Source organism: Telopea speciosissima, chromosome 9, assembly GCF_018873765.1.
Source record: "Telopea speciosissima isolate NSW1024214 ecotype Mountain lineage chromosome 9, Tspe_v1, whole genome shotgun sequence".
In the NCBI taxonomy this organism is placed as follows: Eukaryota; Viridiplantae; Streptophyta; class Magnoliopsida; order Proteales; family Proteaceae; genus Telopea; species Telopea speciosissima.
In genome coordinates this window covers 5,393,694-5,413,863 of record NC_057924.1, presented here as the reverse complement: position 1 = coordinate 5,413,863, position 20,170 = coordinate 5,393,694, and the positions used below count along the sequence as shown (strand labels likewise).

General features: G+C 39.5%; 1 protein-coding gene across 1 annotated transcript in view; it reads left to right on the top strand.

Annotated features, from left to right (window-relative positions):
* Nucleotides 1–1,223: 1,223 nt before the first annotated feature.
* LOC122639650 (ATP-dependent helicase rhp16-like) overlaps nt 1,224–20,170 on the top strand; it is a 40,069-nt gene continuing 21,122 nt past the window's right edge. The window contains exons 1-7 of the mRNA XM_043832528.1: nt 1,224–1,846; nt 3,291–3,413; nt 3,501–3,574; nt 5,313–5,358; nt 5,484–5,642; nt 5,801–5,886; nt 13,409–13,478. Coding sequence (XP_043688463.1) covers nt 1,265–1,846; nt 3,291–3,413; nt 3,501–3,574; nt 5,313–5,358; nt 5,484–5,642; nt 5,801–5,886; nt 13,409–13,478 — 1,140 coding nt within the window. The 5' untranslated portion in view covers nt 1,224–1,264. The remainder of the gene's footprint in view (nt 1,847–3,290; nt 3,414–3,500; nt 3,575–5,312; nt 5,359–5,483; nt 5,643–5,800; nt 5,887–13,408; nt 13,479–20,170) is intronic.

The window sequence follows — 20,170 nt, the reverse complement described above, 5'->3', positions numbered from 1 at the left end:
CTGACATAGTTCTCCCAAGGGAGTAGCAAACCACCCTTAACTCCTTTTGATAATGACATAACGATATATCATTTTCAATTTATTTTTAAAACTCTTTTTATATCCTTAACTGGCTTATTAAAGTACATTTGAGAATAAGACAATGGAGGATTAAAGGAATGTGTCAAATTTTTATTTTTTTTCGGTTGAATGTGTCAAATTTTAAATACAATTAGAAAGGTGGGTAAGTAAATGAAAAATGGAAACCCAACTTTGGGTAATCTTTGTAATTTTCTCCAAATAGAAACCCAAAAAAGGAAAATAGCGATGGTGAACGGTAATAACTAACCTGTACAAGTGTCCTTGATCGTTTCATTTCCCGCCACTGTTCTATATCATAACGACTATAAAGCTGCAAGACTGCAACTCTCCACGCCAACTCTTGAAACTGACTTAAAACAGCTCCGTTTCCGCCATTTTTTTCATTTTCAAGAAAAGGCTATACAACTCGTACATCTACTCCATCGCTCTTCCTGCTGAAAGCAAAGAAGTACTCAGGAAGGTAAGGATTCAAATTAGCTCCTTCTCCTTCTTCTTCTTCTTCTTCTTCCCTCTCCCCCTGGGGTTTCCAAGAAATCGTTTATTTTATGCTTGTAATTATATATTTTTCTATCTTTCTTTCTTTCTTTCTTTCTTTTATTAAAGTTTAAGCTCGAACATAAGTCGATGAATTGATGACTCTCTGTAACGAAATTCGAATTTGAATAGCCAAGATGCAGGGGAATGGAGATAATTCCGACGAAGAAGATTCTGTATCAACATCAGGTTTGAACTCAAGCGTTAAAGAAGAAGGTAATTCTCTGTGTATTCCTTTGTTGTTTTCTTCTAGCTATCATAATTCGTAAAGAAGGATAAATCTTTGAAAGGTTGGTCAGACCTGTAAGCATGGAACAGAGAGGTATTATCGTCGTTGATAAGGTTTTATGGTTATGTAGGTGGAAGTTCCCCGCCTGAACCTTCGACGGCGGAGGAAGAGAGAAAAGGTTTTGGCCTAGTAGATAAAGGGAAAGCTGTTATCGAAATTACTGATGATGATGATAAGCAGGTCAGAAGGGGCCATGAGGCCCTTGACCTTCTAGCGGCACTATGCACGCACTTAAAAGCTGAAATTGAGAGTAAAGAAAGCACTGAAAAAGAACCGGATTTCCATGTTGAAGAAGGTAGAGTTGATCACTTGCATGCACCCAAGAAGAAGGAAGTGGGTAAGAGAAAAAGGCCAATATTGATGTGGGAGGTTTGGAAGAAAGAGAATGAGAAGTGGATCGATGCTCATGAGAAAGGTAATGCTAAATCAGACCAAGTAGATAAGGAAATGGATGAAATTGCTGAGCCTCCCCCAGATTTGCTGATTCCCCTGCTTAGGTACCAAAAGGAATGGCTTGCCTGGGCTTTGAAACAAGAAGAATCGGAAATCACAGGAGGAATCCTAGCAGATGAGATGGGAATGGGTAAGACCATCCAGGCCATTGCACTCGTTCTTGCCAAACGGGCAATCCATCGATCGACTTGTGGATCTAGTGAGCCCTCACCTTCACCCAGCTCATCCACAGTGTTGCCTGAAACAAAATGCACTCTCGTTATTTGCCCCGTGGTTGCAATGAAGCAGTGGGAGAGTGAGATATATCAGTTCACACCCAAAGGGAGCACCAGGGTATTAGTATACCACGGGCCCAAAAGAAAGAAGAGTTCAGATGAGTTCTTTCAGTACGATTTTGTCCTGACCACATATTCCACAGTCATGGCAGAGTATAGAAATGTGATCTCAGTGTTGCACTCTGTGAAATGGGAGCGCATTATTTTGGATGAAGTAAGCTTACATGCTCCCATCATTTATATTAGGAAAATGCATCGTAAAGTATTTGTGATTTTACAAATAAATTTACTCTTTGTCCTTCTGACTTCCCTATGTTCTTATTAAAAGTTTCAAGAAGACACTTCTGCATGTTTCAAAAACTTCAATTTTTCTTCAAATAAGTTGGCCCTCTGCCGAAACCTGCTGTGTCCTTACAAGTGAAAATCCAAAAAGAGAAGAAAAGGAAAATGGTGTTTGCGATTGCATAATGAGGGGGAAATATGTGGAGCAAAATGATTGCTTAGGGAATTGTATATCATTGTGTTCTTAAAACCCATGACACCATGGGTGAACTCTCTTAGAACCTCATTAAAGCCTAGACAAGAGGTTCCTTTTAGCTTCAGGGGAACACTATGAAAGTATTATATGAGATAACAAGCATGTTAAAATGAAGTTCATTCCTTTAAAAGGAAAATAAAAAGGTGAATATCATCACTTTATTTGACTGACCCACCTAAATATAAAGCTCATACTGTATAAATGATATAACTGAAAAGGTTTCCCTTCTTCAATCCTCACTTGTTTTCTTTTATAGATTCTAGGAACTATTTGAATAATTTTAGCTGTTTCAACTCAACTCAGCCTTTTCCCTACTAAATGGGGTCCGCTACATGTATCTTTTTTCTCCAATCATTTTTATGCAAGACCATATTTATTACTAATCCTAAGCTATGCATGTCTTTCCTCACCATTTCTCCTAGAGTCATTTTAGGCCTACATCTGGCTCTTTTAGCCCCTTCAATCTGAATCAGATCACCCTTTGATACTGGAGCATTCAAAGGCCTCCATGCACATGTTCATGCCACCTCAAATGACTTTCTCGCCACTTATCATGTGTCGGAGCTACTCCTAAATTAGCTCTAATTTGTTCATTCTTATTTTAGCTTTTCTAGTTTTACCACTCATCCATCTCAATTTCCTCATTTCAGCTACACTTGTTTATATGTTGTTTCTTCACTACCCAACATTCAGCTGCATACATCGTTGTTGGTCGTATAACTGTCTAATAAAAAATTTCTTTGAGTTTTAATAACCGTAATGTCTATAGTCAGTTTGAAATGTAGATGGTGTTTCTTTCATGGGAAAAAGAACCCTGAATGACAGCATGGCCCCTGCCCCCTTGGATACAGAGGGACGCAAAATGACCGCCCGACCCCCCAAGGAAAGGCAAAAATCCCACCCTGTTGATGCTTCAGTGCATGCTCCCTTTGACCCCCGTGCTGGTGCAGAGGCCACGCTGCCTTTCAGGGAACCTTCTCCCATCTTTTATTTACACATTTACTTGTTTCAAATGACATAATATGTTCTCAGTTGATCTATATGGCTTCCCACTTCTCAGAACTCATTTTCTAATGTTCTTTTTAATTATATAAAAACTACATCTTATTTTTTTATTTAGGCTCATTACATCAAAAGTAGATATGGGAGTGCAGCAAAAGCTGTTTTTGCTTTGGAATCTTCATATAAATGGGCTTTAAGTGGCACTGTGCTTCAGGCTCATGTTGGAGAACTTTTTTCTCTGGTTAGTGGCATCTAAACTCATTGGGGATTGAGTTGTTTGTAGTCTTTCACATTTTAAGCTGATTAATTTGAAACTTGAATTGTACAGGTCCGTTTTCTACAGATAACACCTTACTCATATATCTTCTGTGAGGAGTGTGATTGTAAATCACTAGAGTACAGGTAAATTACTGGGGTGCTTATTGTCTTTGCTTGGTCTAATAAGATGTGTGTTTCCAGTCAGCTGACCTTTATTATTTTATTGTGTTCCTTTCATTCTATCTGTTAATATTAACTTTGGAATATTTCATCTTATGGAAAAATTGATGCAGTTGGATATAACTGGGCTTGAAATCCCATGGATGTGGCCCATCCCATTAACATGTTTTTCAAATAGCTAGTACAAGTCCTAAAGGGAAGCTCTTGAATCTTTGCCTTATTTATTCTGTTTAAGTTCACTAATTCCCAAATATGTTTGGGAGCTCTATTTAGGAGTTGCTTTGGTAATCTAGAGATTGGAGCCGAAATAAAATAAGGATGCATAATCCAAAGAGAAAAAGATAATTTTCATCTTTGAATTAGCGGTGTCAGGAAAAACAACAGGTTGAAAGGGAGTTAGGAGTGGGGTTGCAAAAAATTTCATCTCCCTTTTCGCCAGAGGAGGAGGCCCTTTTGGCCCGTGTTGCTCTTGATCGGCTTGGTGTATATGCTGGGATCCCCCGACGATCGAATAGGATAAGGACCCCCTCGGTGCGCCTCACAGATCCCTCGTAGCCTTATTTTATTATTTCTCTTGGGTGAGCGAGTAGCTTGTTGCCCTCACCAGTTTTAAGACTGAGTCCCTAGCTTAAGCTTTCTTTGCCTTTAATCTGTCTTAAGGCTTGTTTGCCTCCTATTTAATCTTCAATAAAATTTTATTTGAAAAAATAAAAAATAAAAAAAATTAGCGGTGTCAGGGAAAAAAGTTGCTACTGCTTCCTTCATTGAAGGGACTGAAAACATATGGAGTTAGGTGACATTACTTATGTGTTATATTAACCGTTTGAAGTATGAGCTTGATCCCAAAGTCTATTTACTAATTTCCTTTTATGCTTTAGTATGTGTTTTAGGCAGTAAGATGTGCTGAGCATTGAAGTCTCCAACAGAGACCAAATCTGGCCTGAAAGATCCTAATGCATTTGTATTTTTCCTTTCTTAAATCTGTTTCATGCTCTTATCCTGTACAATTAAAATGAAAACTGAGGTAAGTGGTGGCATTTAATAGGAAAGAATGAAAGAATACTTCTTGCAACTTTACTGCTATAGGTGTTGTTGGTTTTGGGTGAGAGGACAGAGAACATGTACTGTCAAACTTTTCGGTTTTGTCAGAAACACTTAAAAATGAGATATTCTTGAGAGAACTGGAAGAAAATATCTTCACCATCTCTGGTAGATTTTTTGGGCATAGATTTAGGGCTGGAATGAGTGGTAAGGCACCAACCTTTGGTTAGGTCGAGTATAAGAGATCTGTACTGGATGAAAACACAGTTATAATCTAATTCAGTCTTAATTCTTTTAATGTTATGAAAGGGGGAAAAATAAATAAAATTTTCCAATGAGTTAGTTATATTAATTTTTAGCATATAAGATCTTCCTGGGGGAACCCATCAGTGCATCCTGAACCTGCCTGCATGTGGGGCTCGCAGACACATATCATGATGTGTTGCTATCCTCAATTCCTCATTAGTCATTACCATATTTTGTGTATAAGAAGTTAAGATCCTCTAGGAATACTAGCCATTTGGTCACTTGCATAGTGTAATTTAGTCAATTTCTTCTCTTCATTACTTTTGGAGTTCCTTTTTTCATTCTTAACTCACTGAAACTGACAACTCTGCTATATCTATGTTTTGGAACATTCTGCCAATTACGATTCCAAAAGAAAGTGCAACTGCGGCCATTTGAGGCATTTTTTGTGGTGGAAAAGAGTGAGTTTTACACATCGTTAGTCAATGTTGTTTTTAATATTTTCTTTTGTTGTTGTTATCATGGCTTGAGGTTTGACTCTGACATTTTTTGTGCTTGTACTATCTTCTTATCTCTTCTATATTAGTATATTTCTAAACCTATACTAGCACCGGGAAACTATTTCCTCGAAAACAGAAGGCGCAGAAGAGCAATGATTCTACTAAAACATAAACTTTTGAAAAGCATAGCACTAAGACGCACTAAGAAGGGGAGGGCTGCAGATATTTCCCTTCCTGATAAAATTGTAAGTGCAGCTATTCCTCTCTCTATCTCTCTCATATGGGTTAAGGAGTCCTAATTAAGAAGGTTATCCTGTCTGTGGGAATCAACTTTGTTTCTTATAGCTGATGAAAATTTTGATTGTCTTTCTCAGAATTTCTGATGTCCTCCCTGGTTTCCTAGGTTCACTTGAGACGAGATTATTTTGATATTAAAGAAGAAGATTATTACAAATCACTGTATAATGAAAGTCAATCACAATTTAATATGTGAGTCCTCTTGCTTCTTTTCTTCTCTAGTTGCTTTGTGTTTGGTTATATGCAGCAGCTCCATCTTAATTCTTTTACATATGTTTCAAACACCATGCAACTCTCTGCTATCTCCTTCTTCTTTTCACCACTTACATTGGTTCTATGATCCAATTTTTATTGTGTTTCATCTTTATTAATTTATTAGCTTTAAATGTGTGTATGAGTTTGTGTTTATCTGTTTACATTCCATAAGTTTCATTTATTTCCAATTATATATAATATTATATATAGGGAGAAGGTTTCTTGTCTGGCGGTCCACATAGCCAAGCCTTGGTCGAGTGACTACTTTTGCCACGCAGCAGATCGGATTGGGCTGAAATTTTGTGATGGTAAACCCCAAGGGCCTTTGCTTACATGTCAAGTTTCAGTCCAAACAGACTTTTCCATGTGGCAAAACAAAGCATTAAAAAATAAGAGATCTTGTAGTGATTAGAGTACCAGTATGTGTGAAAGGGCATACATGGGAACACATGCCAATACATGGGAGAGTAAATGATTGAATTTGAATCTGAAATTTACGTGGTCTTTCCAGACTATCTCCCTACTCCTAGGTATCCAATGGTAGGATTTGCTATTTGACCCTTCCAAATTGCGGAATTTGGTGTCCAGACAAAGACCCCTGGCCCACCGACTATGGAAAATTGTTGGCAGAATCATGGATTAGAAAGAAAGAATGAGAGAATGGAATAGCTTAGTTTTATTGATAGGCAAGCCCCTCTATTTATAATAGAGAGGAACATTACAAAGGGACTAGAATAGACAGTAATACCCCTAACTAACTGACTCTATAAGAGCAGCAGTAAATACCTAATAACATAAGAATTAAAGTCCCCCCTAAAGGACCAGAATACCCCCATGGTATTCTGGATTACATATTCCAACACTCCCCCTCAAGCTGGATTATACAATAAGAGAAGAAAGAAAATCCAACTTGAACTAATAAAAAGAGGAACTCCATAATAATGCTAACACTCCCCCTCAAGTTGGCGCATATAAGGTACTAATGCCCAACTTGAACAAAATGGGAAGATACTAAGTTGCAGCAGAATCCAGCTTGACAGATGAATGTAGTTCCCAAATAAACTTTCAAGAGCTTGAAAAAACAGATGTTCAAAACCTGGGTAGACTTGATCAGCAAAAGAGGCAGCTTTCACCAATCTTCTATAGCTGTCCAGTGATGAATCTCTGACTGATAATCTCGAAGATAAGTAACTAGGGCAGCAAGCAGCGGAAACAAATGAATCAGGCAGCAGTAATAATCAACCCAATTGTAGATCCTCATATAGGAACTGTAAAGGCACTGTAAATCCTCAAATAGGCAGGCAATAACCAAACATCTTCAATACTCTTCATCTCCCCCTTACGGCAAACTCAACCCAATAGTGAAGGATACCCAATAGTAATGGTGGAGAAGACTGATCTTCTATATTTTGCACCAATGTTCCTGCATGTTCTGCTTTCTGCAATGGCTGCAGGTGTACTGTACATAATCCCCCCCTCACGTGTAGTATTACACGTGGACAGATAACGGAGTTAATGTAAGAAATAGTGCAAAAATATAATATTCTAGAATATTCCAAAAGGTTCTAAGGGTAATGAAAAAGGAAGAAATGGCAATTTAGAGAATACTATAAACTTCCAAAGTGGTTCTGGATATATGCCAAAGGTATGGTATGGGAGGTGGTGAAGTAAAAAAAAGCAGTGCGATATGGGGAAAAACATTGCAAAATATAAATTGTCAACCAGCTTCAAACGATCAAATAAACTCCTTAGATGGAAACTCCTGCAGGGGAGAGACACCAAACTCCAATAGTCAAATCTGATAAGCAAACAGATCTGATTTGAAGTAAGGAAAGACTTCAATCTTCAAGGCTTGATCAATCTTCAAACACGGAAGAACCAGTGTGCAAAACTCCAATTTGTAAACTCCCACATGCTAAATAGAACTGACGAAGATATCTAGGCAAAATTGATGTAATAAACTTCAAAAAACTTGGATCAGATCTGAATTAGTGAACAATGCTAGGATCAAGCTCTTAAAGTAAGCTGGATTTGAATTAGTAGAGAAAACTTCACACAACTGAATAGGTTCGTAGTTGCAACCAATAACTATGGAACACACTGTTGTAATCCCAAATAAACTGATCTCCAAGGTAGTAGATTCGAGTATTCAACAATGAAAGAAATTCGATCTCCAATAGTAGGATACTCAATCTCAAGAACAGGGCAGCAATAACATATCAACCAGTCATGGTTACAGAAGCCACTCAATAGAACAAGCAAGGTATGTAGTAAAGCTCAATAGACCCAGCAAGTGTAAGATAAATAACTCAACAGATCCAATAGTAGTTGAAGCAGCCAGCCACATAGGAACTAATAAAAGAATAGGTTGATAGTTGAAGAAATCGAGCCATAAGAGTGAAACCTGAATTTTTTTTCAAAAAACTCCATGAATGATGCTGAAACTTGGGTTGAATACTCCTGTGATATGTATAAGACTCTCCTAAAAAAATTAGCTTGATAGAACAGCCCAATCCCTAGAATCGATTGTAGTCAAGGTTTTGGAAAACCCTGAAATTGAGATTGATATAGGGAAAGGGGGCTGTAATTGCTGATGTAGACTTGCAATAGATGTTGATTAGTTTTGCTTGAATGGGACCTCCAATGTGAACAACCAAACTCCAGTTAGTATGAGACTTGTTCTTCAAGAGGGAGAGACTCCAGAAATTGCAGAAAAGTAGGGCAGTATTACAACACTACAGCAGCAAAAAAGACCTTCTTCAAGCCATTAACTGTTGAAGTAGAGTTCTCTTGTAATGTTAGACCCACCTCCAAAGCACTACAACAGCAACAAACATCCTTATCCCAAATCGATTTTTATCAGGGTTTTAGAAAACCCTGAAAAGAAGATATCGATTGGGGTAGGGGTCTTCAAAAAAGCTTGGATAGGTGCAAATTGAGGTCGATTGGTCCTTGTAATGGAAGTAATCAGCCCTCCAAAAATCAGCAAAAGCTGAAACCTGTAACCCTAAATTCGATTGGAGTCAGGGTATTGTCAGGGTTTTAGCAGGTAACCAAATTAGAAGGTTAAGGAGGCTTTGCTGTAGAAACTAATCCAGCCATCAGAAAGGATCCAAATTCAGGTCAAGTAGGGCAAATAGTAGTAGTGAATCACCCCTAAAAAATCAGCTGCATCTGAAAAGAGAAACCCTAAAATCGATTGGAGTCAGGGTTTTGAAAAACCCTGACAAGTTGAGATCGATTAGGGTATCAAGCCTAGAAAGGTTAATTAAAGATGGAAAAAAAATAAAAAAGGAAGGAGGACAATGGAATAGGGTAGAAAAGTGCTGGAAAAGGGTGCATAGGAGTCTCCAACAATGGAGGATCAGCCCTCATTAGTGATAGAAATCAGATCTCCAAAAAATTCTGGAAAGCTCTAATATCGCAGGTATGGTTCTAGCAGATTTCGAACAGAATTTTTTAATAAAAAAAGGGTAGTATGGGAGGAGGGCAGCAACTAAATCATTGGATGCTTTGATTACCTCATTAGTGCTGCCCCCTTACAAGGATGAGAAGAAGAAAAAAACAGAAGAAGGAGAAGCCGAGAAAGAGAGAAAGGAGGGAGTAGTCGATTGAAGAGAAGGAGGAGGGTTTTTCCTTGTTCTCTAACCTAGATCAGACCTGCTCTGATACCATGTTGGCATAATTGTGGGTTAGAAAGAGAGAATGAGAGAATGGAATAGCTTAGTTTTATTGATAGGCAAGCCCCTCTATTTATAATAGAGAGGAACATTACATAGGGACTGGAATAGACAGTAATACCCCTAACTAACTGACTCTATAAGAGCAGCAGGAAATACCTAATAACATAAGAATTAAAGTACCCCCAAAAAGACCAGAATACTCCCATGGTATTCTGGTTTACATATTCCAACAATTTTTTTTGTTAATGTTGGATTTTACTCCTCATCTGTTCATTCCATGAAAATTTTCCTCCAAAACCTGAGCTCTAGCTTTGGCTACCAACTGAAGGAAGCCTCTTTGATCTTGCTTTAGCTTTCCCTTATTAATTTCAGAACATCCCATCCTCATATTTTACTACCATTTCTTTTCCCAGTCTTTTGAAAACAAGGAATTTGATCTCATAAATGTTTTAAATATTACACCTCTATCCTGTGTTCATGGATATGTAAATATTTTCTATGTAAATGTTCTTCTGGCTGCTAATCCATCCAGTTTTTTAGAACCAAAACTTCCACATTCCTCTTGAATCAGCACCCACCTCTCCTCTCACCTTCTGCCATAGTGCTTTAGGGATGTACATTAACTACAATCCTTTACACCTCTAAAATCTTGCAATGCCTTATACGATCTTCAAAAAAAAAATTAATATATTTACTATAAATTATGACTTAGAATTCCACCCCCTTTTTAATATCACATGAATGTGGTCTGTATTTTTTCTGAGTTTGTGTGACAAGAACTCTAGCCTAGGTTTCAATCTACAGAATAGAGAATGGAAGACAAAGAATACAAAGAATAGGAGAGAGAGAGAGAGAGAGAGCAAGGGAATTGATATAACTAATTCTCCCATCGGTGCACATATTTTTTTATTAATTTCATAGTTGTATATAATGACAATGTAACCGCTTGACGGATACAAAAGACAAGTATAGACATTAACAACTAATAGACAGTATTAAATATAAGAGTGTAAGAAAGTTGTTGATTCTCTAAACTGTCAACATGAAATCCTTAAGTTTTTTCCATACTTTTAATGGTATTAAATAATTTTCTTTTAATCTATTTGTTGTAATAGACTTTACTACTGAGAGGGGGTGAATCAGTAGTCTTTTAAATTCGTTCCCAAAAGCCAAGTCCCACTGACAGTCAACTGATCACTGCACACACACACACTGGCTGCCAAGAGCTGATCTAAGTGAACTGTAAGCACCACTAGCTGGGGCACCCCATTGGCCAGCTAGAGTTTGTGTGTACCCCTGACTTCCACCAAGATTGGTAAGGAAGGCCTACCAGGAGTAACACACCCACTCTGCACACACCACAACACTTCACAAAACACAAGCGATGATCCACAACACATAGATATACGTGGTTCGGCAATAACCCTACATCCACGGTGCAATACCCATATTGGGTTGCATATTTGCACAAATACTCTCCAACACTGCAACAACAGATATGGCTTCAGTCCTTGATCGTACAAAGACGAAGGACAACTACCCCAATCACTCACAGCCCCAAATATGAGTACCTAGGTCCGTCTAGGATTTTTATCAAACACCTAGTGAGAAACTACTCATAAGGGTATTACAATGCAATAAAGTGGTTGAAATAAAATCCCAATCCCAACTCAGATCAACTAGGCATTTACAATAACATTCATCACCATCTAGGATCTAAGAATGTAAAAGTTGGGAAGAAATCACCTGAGTGGGCTAGCCACTTGAAGTTCTCCACACATAACAAGAACCATAAGCTCCACCATGCTCTTGAGACCTTCAATGATGTGATCAAGCTTGAAGAAGATGAACCCAATCCTCCAAATGACGCCAACACCAAAGAACCTCAGATTTTAATTTCTAGGTCACCCTTGAGCTCTATCTCTCCATTCCAGCCAATTCCTCTCATTCTTGTGAGAAATCTGCAACTTGGAACACCCAAATCCAAGCTAAAAGTTATGGTCATTTGACATTCCAGGGGCATTTCTAGCATTTCGAGCAATTTTTAGTGACATTTGGAAACACACTATTTAAAGTCGTGCTCAATGTAGCGTCACGACACTGTCAGCTGCCATAAAGACCGTTGGATCCTCGAGATTCATGCGCCTGAGACATGAGCCATCGGATCTGACAAAGCTTGCAGCATCATTACCAACCATAGACAGATCATAAAGAAGAATCTAGGGTGCTGTGCATGGTACACTGACCAAGCACTCAATCAACTCAGACCTCTGACAAAGTGACAGATGTGACGCCACATTCAATTTCATCTCTGTGCGACCAATAAAAACTCATGGAATGGAATCTCGAGCGAAACAGATTTCCCACACATCACGGCTTACCAAGGCATATTTGTGCTGCCCAATAATGAAGGCCGTGCCTGGATCTGACGCACTTTCACACTCACATACCATTCGATCAGCATTTATGCCGACGTGGTTCGATCTGGGCTGTCCGCTTGTATTGGACCAAACTGTTCATAATTACACTGAGCCCCCGTGCCAATTTGTGAAATTTCTTCGAGGCCCCTCCGCCTTTTAACCTTTATTTATTGGGGTTACCGGTTTTGTGATTTTGCTTTAATGGGTCTCTGTAGGAAATGGGTCTCCATTAGCTTCTGGAGGCAAAAGGCTTCAAAAAAAACTAAGGCATGAAGACTTTGTGCACATGTCTGGCATTGCCAGGCTGTGCGCGCGGTGACCATGCCCCTTGCCTGCACACAAGGCCTCAATATTGCCCTTGACGCATGACTTGAGCTATATATAAAGGCCATAGCCCCTGCAGCTGCCTATGCATGTGTGCATGGCAAAGTGCCTTGCTGCCCAGACCTTGGCCTTATGGCCCAATGCTGCCCATGCGTGTGTGCCATGGAACCATTTTGACGCTCATGCGAGCAGACATCGATGCCCAATCATGCATCTCTGAACCCCTGCTGCCCAGCTGCTAACCCGAGCCTCTTCACAGGCCATGTGGCCTTGATTTTTGCCACATCAGCTTCTTCATGTGGACCCACACCCATATTGAAAACTACAAGCAACTCATCATCATGTAAACTACACATGTCAAACTTACCGAACTCATTCAAGATATAACAACTGCATCAATGCGCACCCGAGCACGATGCCTATCATGTCAAGGCTAGAGAAAATTATGAAAACACCCTCAAGCCATAAAAACACATCAAATATATACCGAATCAACTCGAAAGCATCTGAAACTCATCAAACACATACTGAACACGTCATCAACTGTATTGAGGCCAAATTAAAATTACCAAAATGCCCTTGGGCATCAAAACTCAACCAAACACATGCAAATCACCCCAAGCTCATCTTTAACACTTCCAACACATCCCAATGCCAACACCAATGTACTGTTGCCAACAATGACAACATATATACCTCGAACACTGCCAAAGTTCAACAATATTTTTTGTTGGTATATGGTAATTTTCCTATTCTTTCCATACTTATAGCTTTTCTATTCCTTGTTTTTGAGTATATCTTTTCTTTCTGTACTTCAACTGTTTCTTAAGACTATTGAACAAAGCCCCAGAGGACCAAAATAATTGAAGATTCCCCACAATAGGTAGTCCAGTGGGTGAGAGTTCTGATTGATTGTGATACTACTAAATATCATGCTGCTTTACAAGTGTTCTCATGTTGTTGGTTAATTCTTGTATTATGTTTAAGCAGTTCCTGGACAAGTTTCTATATGATGCGCTCTGTAATTGGCAGATATGTTGAAAATCGAACCATATTGAATAATTTCATGCACATATTTCAACTCCTTACAAGATTGCGACAGGTGGGCATTAATCCTGTCTTAAACTCCAACTATTGGTTTTTGCTACATCTATATGATATTACACTTCTTAACCATTTTCAAGTTTAATATGCTTCTTGATACTTTTCCATCTCAAAATCAATTTTTTGTTAGTGTTTGTACTTTTAAAAGCAAGGTTAAGTTACAGGTTTGATGCAATAAAGTTGCAGACCATGATCAAGTTGACTTAGTCTTGGTTGAGTACTTGATGGAGTTACTTAAACTTTCTGTCTTTATTTTCTAAACATTAATAGCAGTTGAGGATGTTGGACATGAGGAAACTGCTCTTCTTCTTTTTTTTGCCCTGCCTCATTGTGCAGGAAGTCTGATTTGAGGTGGTAGATGCATAAGCTCCATCTTGGTTAGGGCTTTAGATGGACTGAATATGGACCAAGTATACCTATTTGTGTATTCTCTCTGATTATTTAACTGGATATCTAAGATCTGATGGGTCATATGGAGCTAATCGATATTCAGATCCATTTGATATCAAAATATTGCGTCAAGATATCAGATATCCAAGTAAGGATTAAAATATTTTTTTTTTTTTTTTTGGGGGGGGTTTGGGGGGAGGGACAAATAATGTAAGACTAGGATACTAGTCCCAAAAACCCACAAAAAATTTGAAATATGAACACACTCAGAATTAGAAAATTAGGGTTTCTAGGTAAACCAGCCAAGTGATGGTTACCCAACTTGGCGTAAGGGGATGCTTGACTCCAAATTTGGTTCAGTTCTGATGGCCTGATGTGGAGATATCAGTGAAACACCAAAATAGAAGGTTATGGAAAAACCTCCAAATAGTGCTGGACTTGAGTTCCTGTACAGATCGAGTGAAGGAGTGGAGATAACCCTCTGCTGAAAGTCTCAGCCAATTGTACTGGTTGAATTGTGAGATATGAGAGATTTCCCAAATTACAAGGTTAAGCCTACAGGCCTAACTAGCCGGCAGAATCTTCTCAAACTGCGGTCGAGAGGAGGAGGTGGTGGGGAGGTTGTGTGCTCCAAAAATCAACCAAAACTGATGGTTACTTATTGAGATATGATATCCACAAGTCACAGCACCAAATCTGGAATTGCAGAGGCAGCAGCAAAGTGATTCATCCTCCTTATTGAAGAACAGCAGCAGCAGTGGTAGCACCCGGATGGTCTTCTCAATGGTTGGAGCAGTCACAATATCACAGCAGCACTCAGAAATCGATGGAGAAACAGAGAAGATGGAGAAGATAGAAAATAGAAGGTTGGAGGATAGATAGATTTGGCTCTCCCAGTCAGGCTCCTTCAGTCCTTCAAGTCACACATACTTGAAAAACAATCATACTTTATAACAAGCAAATTTTTCATTCAATCTATGTAAATTGTGGGGAGAGGCATACTTGCACCTCAAGTAAGAAGAGAAATAGAAACTTAACATAATAAGTTGCACCATGAAAATAGAAACTATTCTAATTAACTAGGACTGAAATAAAATAGAAACATAATAAAATCTTCTAAATTTTCTTAAGTCTTCAAATCTCCTTGTGGGACCCACTTGGATGACTTAATTGCTGCAGCCGAAATCTCCAGCCTGTGCTTCCCATCAGTTCAACTTATTAGCTTTAGAAGAATGACAAAATTGCCTTACACTTAAGGACTTGAATCACTAATACTTAAAAGACTAATCTGCCCCCACAATTCTTCAAGGAATGTTCTCACCAAGCCAAAATAAGAGGCTGTGACGTGAACAGAGTTTTGGCCTCTTTTCTTCATGTTTTGTCCTACATCAACAACCTAACAAACTCTTGTGTATATCATATATGTTTGTAATGGTAGTACTTATTTATACTTGTGATGATAAAAACACAAACACAACACAGTACACATCCACACACACGAAAGAGTACAGATTATGTAGTTTGTACAAGCTGAAAATATACTTACAAATTATATTATTAAAAATAAAAATATACTTACAAATTATATTATTAAAAATGAAAATATACTTACAAATTATATTTTTAAAAATACTGGATACCCAACCTGTTTATTTTTAATACGTATACGTTGCTGATTATAAAAGCTATATGCGCCATCCTTAGTATATCTAGTTGATTTATATAACCATATGCATATATTATTATCAGATATACATGTATACTTGTTCATATGACTGATAGAAGACATTATTAACCAGTCCACATGTTAATCAGACCAGATATTGACATATCCGTAATCGGCTTAACAAACCAAATATTGATACAGATCTGGTTAAAGTCTGACCCTTTTACAGACCTAATTATGGGTCTTGCAATATGAGATTAATGATCGATACCTTCTTAGATCCAAGAGGAAGAAGACCCTTGTTATCAATCACAGATTTGTCATTCAGAGCCTTTGGTTCAGAAAGATGTTGTGGCATTTGACATCTATATAGTACATTCTTCCATCTCAGCAGGTGGCTTTGAGGTAGGGCATCCATTTGTATAGAGTTCATAACACTTACAATTAAAGCATCCTTTTTCCCCCTTTTTTATATATATATTTTTTAAGATTTTGTTATATAAGGTATTCTGTTCTTTACAACAACAACAACATCATAGCCTTATCCCAACTAAATGGGGTTGGCCACATGGATCCTTGCTCTCCAGTCAGCTTTATTCGACGTCATACATGATACTAGGCCTAAAGCTATACATGTCTTTCCTCACCACTTCTCCTATGGTTAGTCTAGGCCTGCCCTTGGCTCTTTTAGTCCCTTCAATTTGAATCAAATCACTCTTCCGTACTAGTGCATCCCAAGGCCTCTGTTGGACATGGACCATGCTACCTCAAATGACTCTCTCGTAGCTTATCATGAATCGGGGCCACCCCCAACTCAGCTCTAATATGTTCATTCCTTACTCTATCTGTTATACCCGCACCCCAGGAGTATAATTAATTATTAATTCTTCCCCGTGACGTGTAGTTATCACTGCCACGTATGCCGGTGAGTTGTTCTCACTGGTGGTCAAACCCAGCTATATTGACCATAGTACGAGGTTGCCTGTGGAAACTAGTCGGGACCACGGAGGTTGCACCTTGACGTGTCAGGGGTAAGTAGTTGACCAAATTTTGTTGTGTGCTTACTGCCCTCTCAAAGCCCTCGAAGTGTGGTCCAAAGGCCCCGACCTCTTATGGTGGGAACCACCTTCCTACTCGCATCGGAGGCAAGGTTACTGCTGCCTCCGACCCCGCATCCAATGCGCTAACAAGGACCCTTGTGGGTGAGACCACGTGGCTAAGGTGCTATTGGTGCCCTGCCATGTTTGACCCTACCCAAATAGACCCTAGGTTACACTTATGAGGCCTTATCCAAATAGGCCAATAAATGTGAAGTCTATATGAGAGAGAGGGGTAAGACTATTCCTTAGTCTTTCTTTTTTCTTTCTCTTTCCTAACCTAATCGTGAAAGGAGAGGAGAGCTTTGAAGAGAGGAGGAGAAGGAGGAGAAGGAAGGGGAAGAAGAAGAAGGAAACGGCTCTGGGTTTGGAGCTTTAAAGAGGGCACCTCGTGTGTACCTCAAACCAGGTAAGCCAAGTGCCCTTTTCCCCCATTTTTCTCTCTTCCCCCTTGCTCGTTTGAGCTTGGGTGGTTCGTTGGTTGCAGCCCCAAGATGGGGATTTCTTTTTGGAAACCCAAAGGGTTAGCTCGAGCCATGTGTAGTTTCCCCTTGTAGGATGCTATCCCATTTTCATTACAATCCTATAAAGACCTCTAGTTTGACCTCTTGCTGAATCTATTTGATTCTAAAGCTTCAACCACCAAAGAAAACCCCAAATCTGGATTTTTGAGCTTTTGATCCTTTAAACCCCCTTAAATCTTTGAATGTTGGGTGTTTCTAAGACCCAAATAGACTCCAAGACACCCCTCCCTAGTCCCTTGGGGCTTAGAGAACCAAATGGGACAACCCTGGGCTTTTAAAGACCTTGAAATCACACTTGGGTTGCATCGGAGGCAAGACTGCGTGAGTCCGATGTTTGCCTCCGATGTGTCCGAGCTGCGGGGAAGGTCGGAGGCAAGGTCGGAGCAGGAGCTCTGAGTCCGACGTTGCCTCCGATGCGTTTTAAGGCTTATAACTTATGTAAACGGTGGGGTTTCTCTATGAGGCCTCCCTACACTCTCTCACACTCTTATTCACTTCCATAGGCGCCAACATATGTGCAATGGGGTGATTTTGAGCGGGAATCGTTGCGCTTATACAAACTCCATTTGAAGTAATTGGTGAGTGGGTTTGGGTGTATTGTTGAGCTTGTTTACTATTGCTTATTCATGCATTTATGAATTATATTGTGACATTATCATTCAAGCATGATTGCATATTTGCATTTATTCTTATTCGATGATGATGATTTGGATGATATGAATTTGTGTTGGGTTACGGTGCCGGGAAGTCTGCACCGGAACCCCGTGTACGTGGAATTGTATATTGCATCTCATTCTTTCAGTATGCGCCGTGTTGTCTTGGTACCGGGTGTTAGATGGAATGGGACGCTGACACACCCGGATGTACCTCTCAACACGATAGGATTCATGTAGTATATCGTGGTTAGGCTCGTTCCTATGCTACGACCCTTACCAACAGGGGTTTAGGTGTTGGGTAGCCGAGAGCACTCGCTGCTGTGGAGAGTTAGAGAGGCCAGGCCGGGGGTAGTAATGGTTATCGGGAGTCCCTTGGGTGGTGATGACTACGACCGGCGTGGGCTCCATAGTAATAATTGAGGTTGCATTGTGGTGAGAATGGAAGGATCCACAATGTCTTCCCGAGTTATTGCAGTAGTATATACCCATTGACTTAGCATTGTGTGTTAGGTGGTAAATGGCTCAGTTCCCTATGCTACGACCCTTACCAACGGGGGTTTAGGTGTTGGGTAGCAGGCACTTCTGCTGTGGAGAGTTAGAGAGGCCAGGCCGGGGGTAGTAATGGTTATCGGGTCCGCCTCTGGGTGGTGATGACTACGATCGGCGCGGGCTCCATAGTAATAATTGAGGTTGCATTGTGGTGAGAATGGAAGGATCCACAATGTCTTCCCGAGTTATTGCGATAGCATATACCCATTGACTTAGCATTGTGTGTTAGGTGGTAAATGAATTAATAATAGCATGCACCATGGACTATTTGTGATTGTGTGATTGTGCATCCCCTTTTCTCTCTCACTAGCTCGGTGGAGCTAACCCCCGTGTACACATTCTTTTTAGATTTTGATGCGAGATGATTCTTGTGGAGCCGAGACGTGGCGAGGATCATGGCGATGGTTGCCCATGATGATTGTGCCTACGGGCTGTATTGATACTTGGGACTTGTTCCCTTCTTTTGTTTTTTTTGGGGCCACGTGCCTTGTATAAATATTTATTATTATACTTGTTTTGGGGTAGTTATGCTATGGTCATTCGGGATATCCATCCAAACTATTTATGTATCACTTAGCCGTGTGAACATGAGGTAACTACTGTAAACGCTTCCGCTTATTTTATGATCGTTGGAAATGTAATATTCCTTTATCTTTCGCACTCTGATATTATTGTATTATAATATTGGTTTATGACTGTGAGTTGGCCACTGCATCGAGATCCTGGCGGTGAGGTGGGATGACGCGTGTCACCCCAATCACACCCTGATATTGTATTTTATCCCTTGTCGGGATAGGGGTGTGACAACATGGTATCAGAGCAATGATGCTCTGCACTGACCACAGTCTCGCGGACTCTTGATTTACTCTCCACAATTAGGTTCTAAACTAAAAATCTTCAAGAATATAAATGATTATGTGCAGACATAGGAGAAGACTGATTGTGGTGAAACAAAAACTTAGAAGATAATAGGCAACATGGCACTTAGGACTTGAACCATAGGCTGTTAAGCTACAACTTTGAAATTGCTTGGTTGAGCCTTAGGTAGGTCATAAATGAGTAACTATATGTTAAAATTCATAAACAATAATGAACCAATTATAACCAAGCATAATTATCAACAATGATTTAAACAAGAGAGAATTAAGCAAGTACATAAAGATATATATAAGATTAATTAGAAATGTCAAGTTGTTCCAAATCTTCCCAGAAGGCAACCATATCCTTCTTATTTCAATATTCATGATTTCATCCATTCCAACAAAAACATATGACTCCATCCTACTCAATCAAAAGATACCAATCTAAACACCATAATTGTTCCAGACTCTCTGCTTCGGCATAACTGTGCCTTTCCCAACTCAGAATACAAGATCTCATCTGTTCCAACTCAAAACATTTGATTCTGTTCATCTCAGATTAAATATACAAGTCTACCATTTCTAAAAGTTCCCAGTTGTTCATCCTAAGACAAGAACTATAAGAACTGATCCGGGATAACTTTAATTGTTGAGAGAAAGCTGAGCTAGACATTGCACCACCGCCACCATCGCGACCAAGAAAGCTGTCGATGTCATCTACCCCTCTCTCGATACCCTCTAGGTGCCAAGTCTGATTGGAGAGTTGCTTCGTGACCTCATCGAAGCCATCCACCACTCGCAGGTTCAGCCGCCTGATGGTCGTCAGAATGTCAATACCTCCCACTTGATTAAGGTATAGGAATTCCTTCTAAGTGAACAATAGGTCCTTGCTCCTCCAATGGACACGTTGATAACACCAGGCCAACTGTCTGCAATGAAGGCTATAGG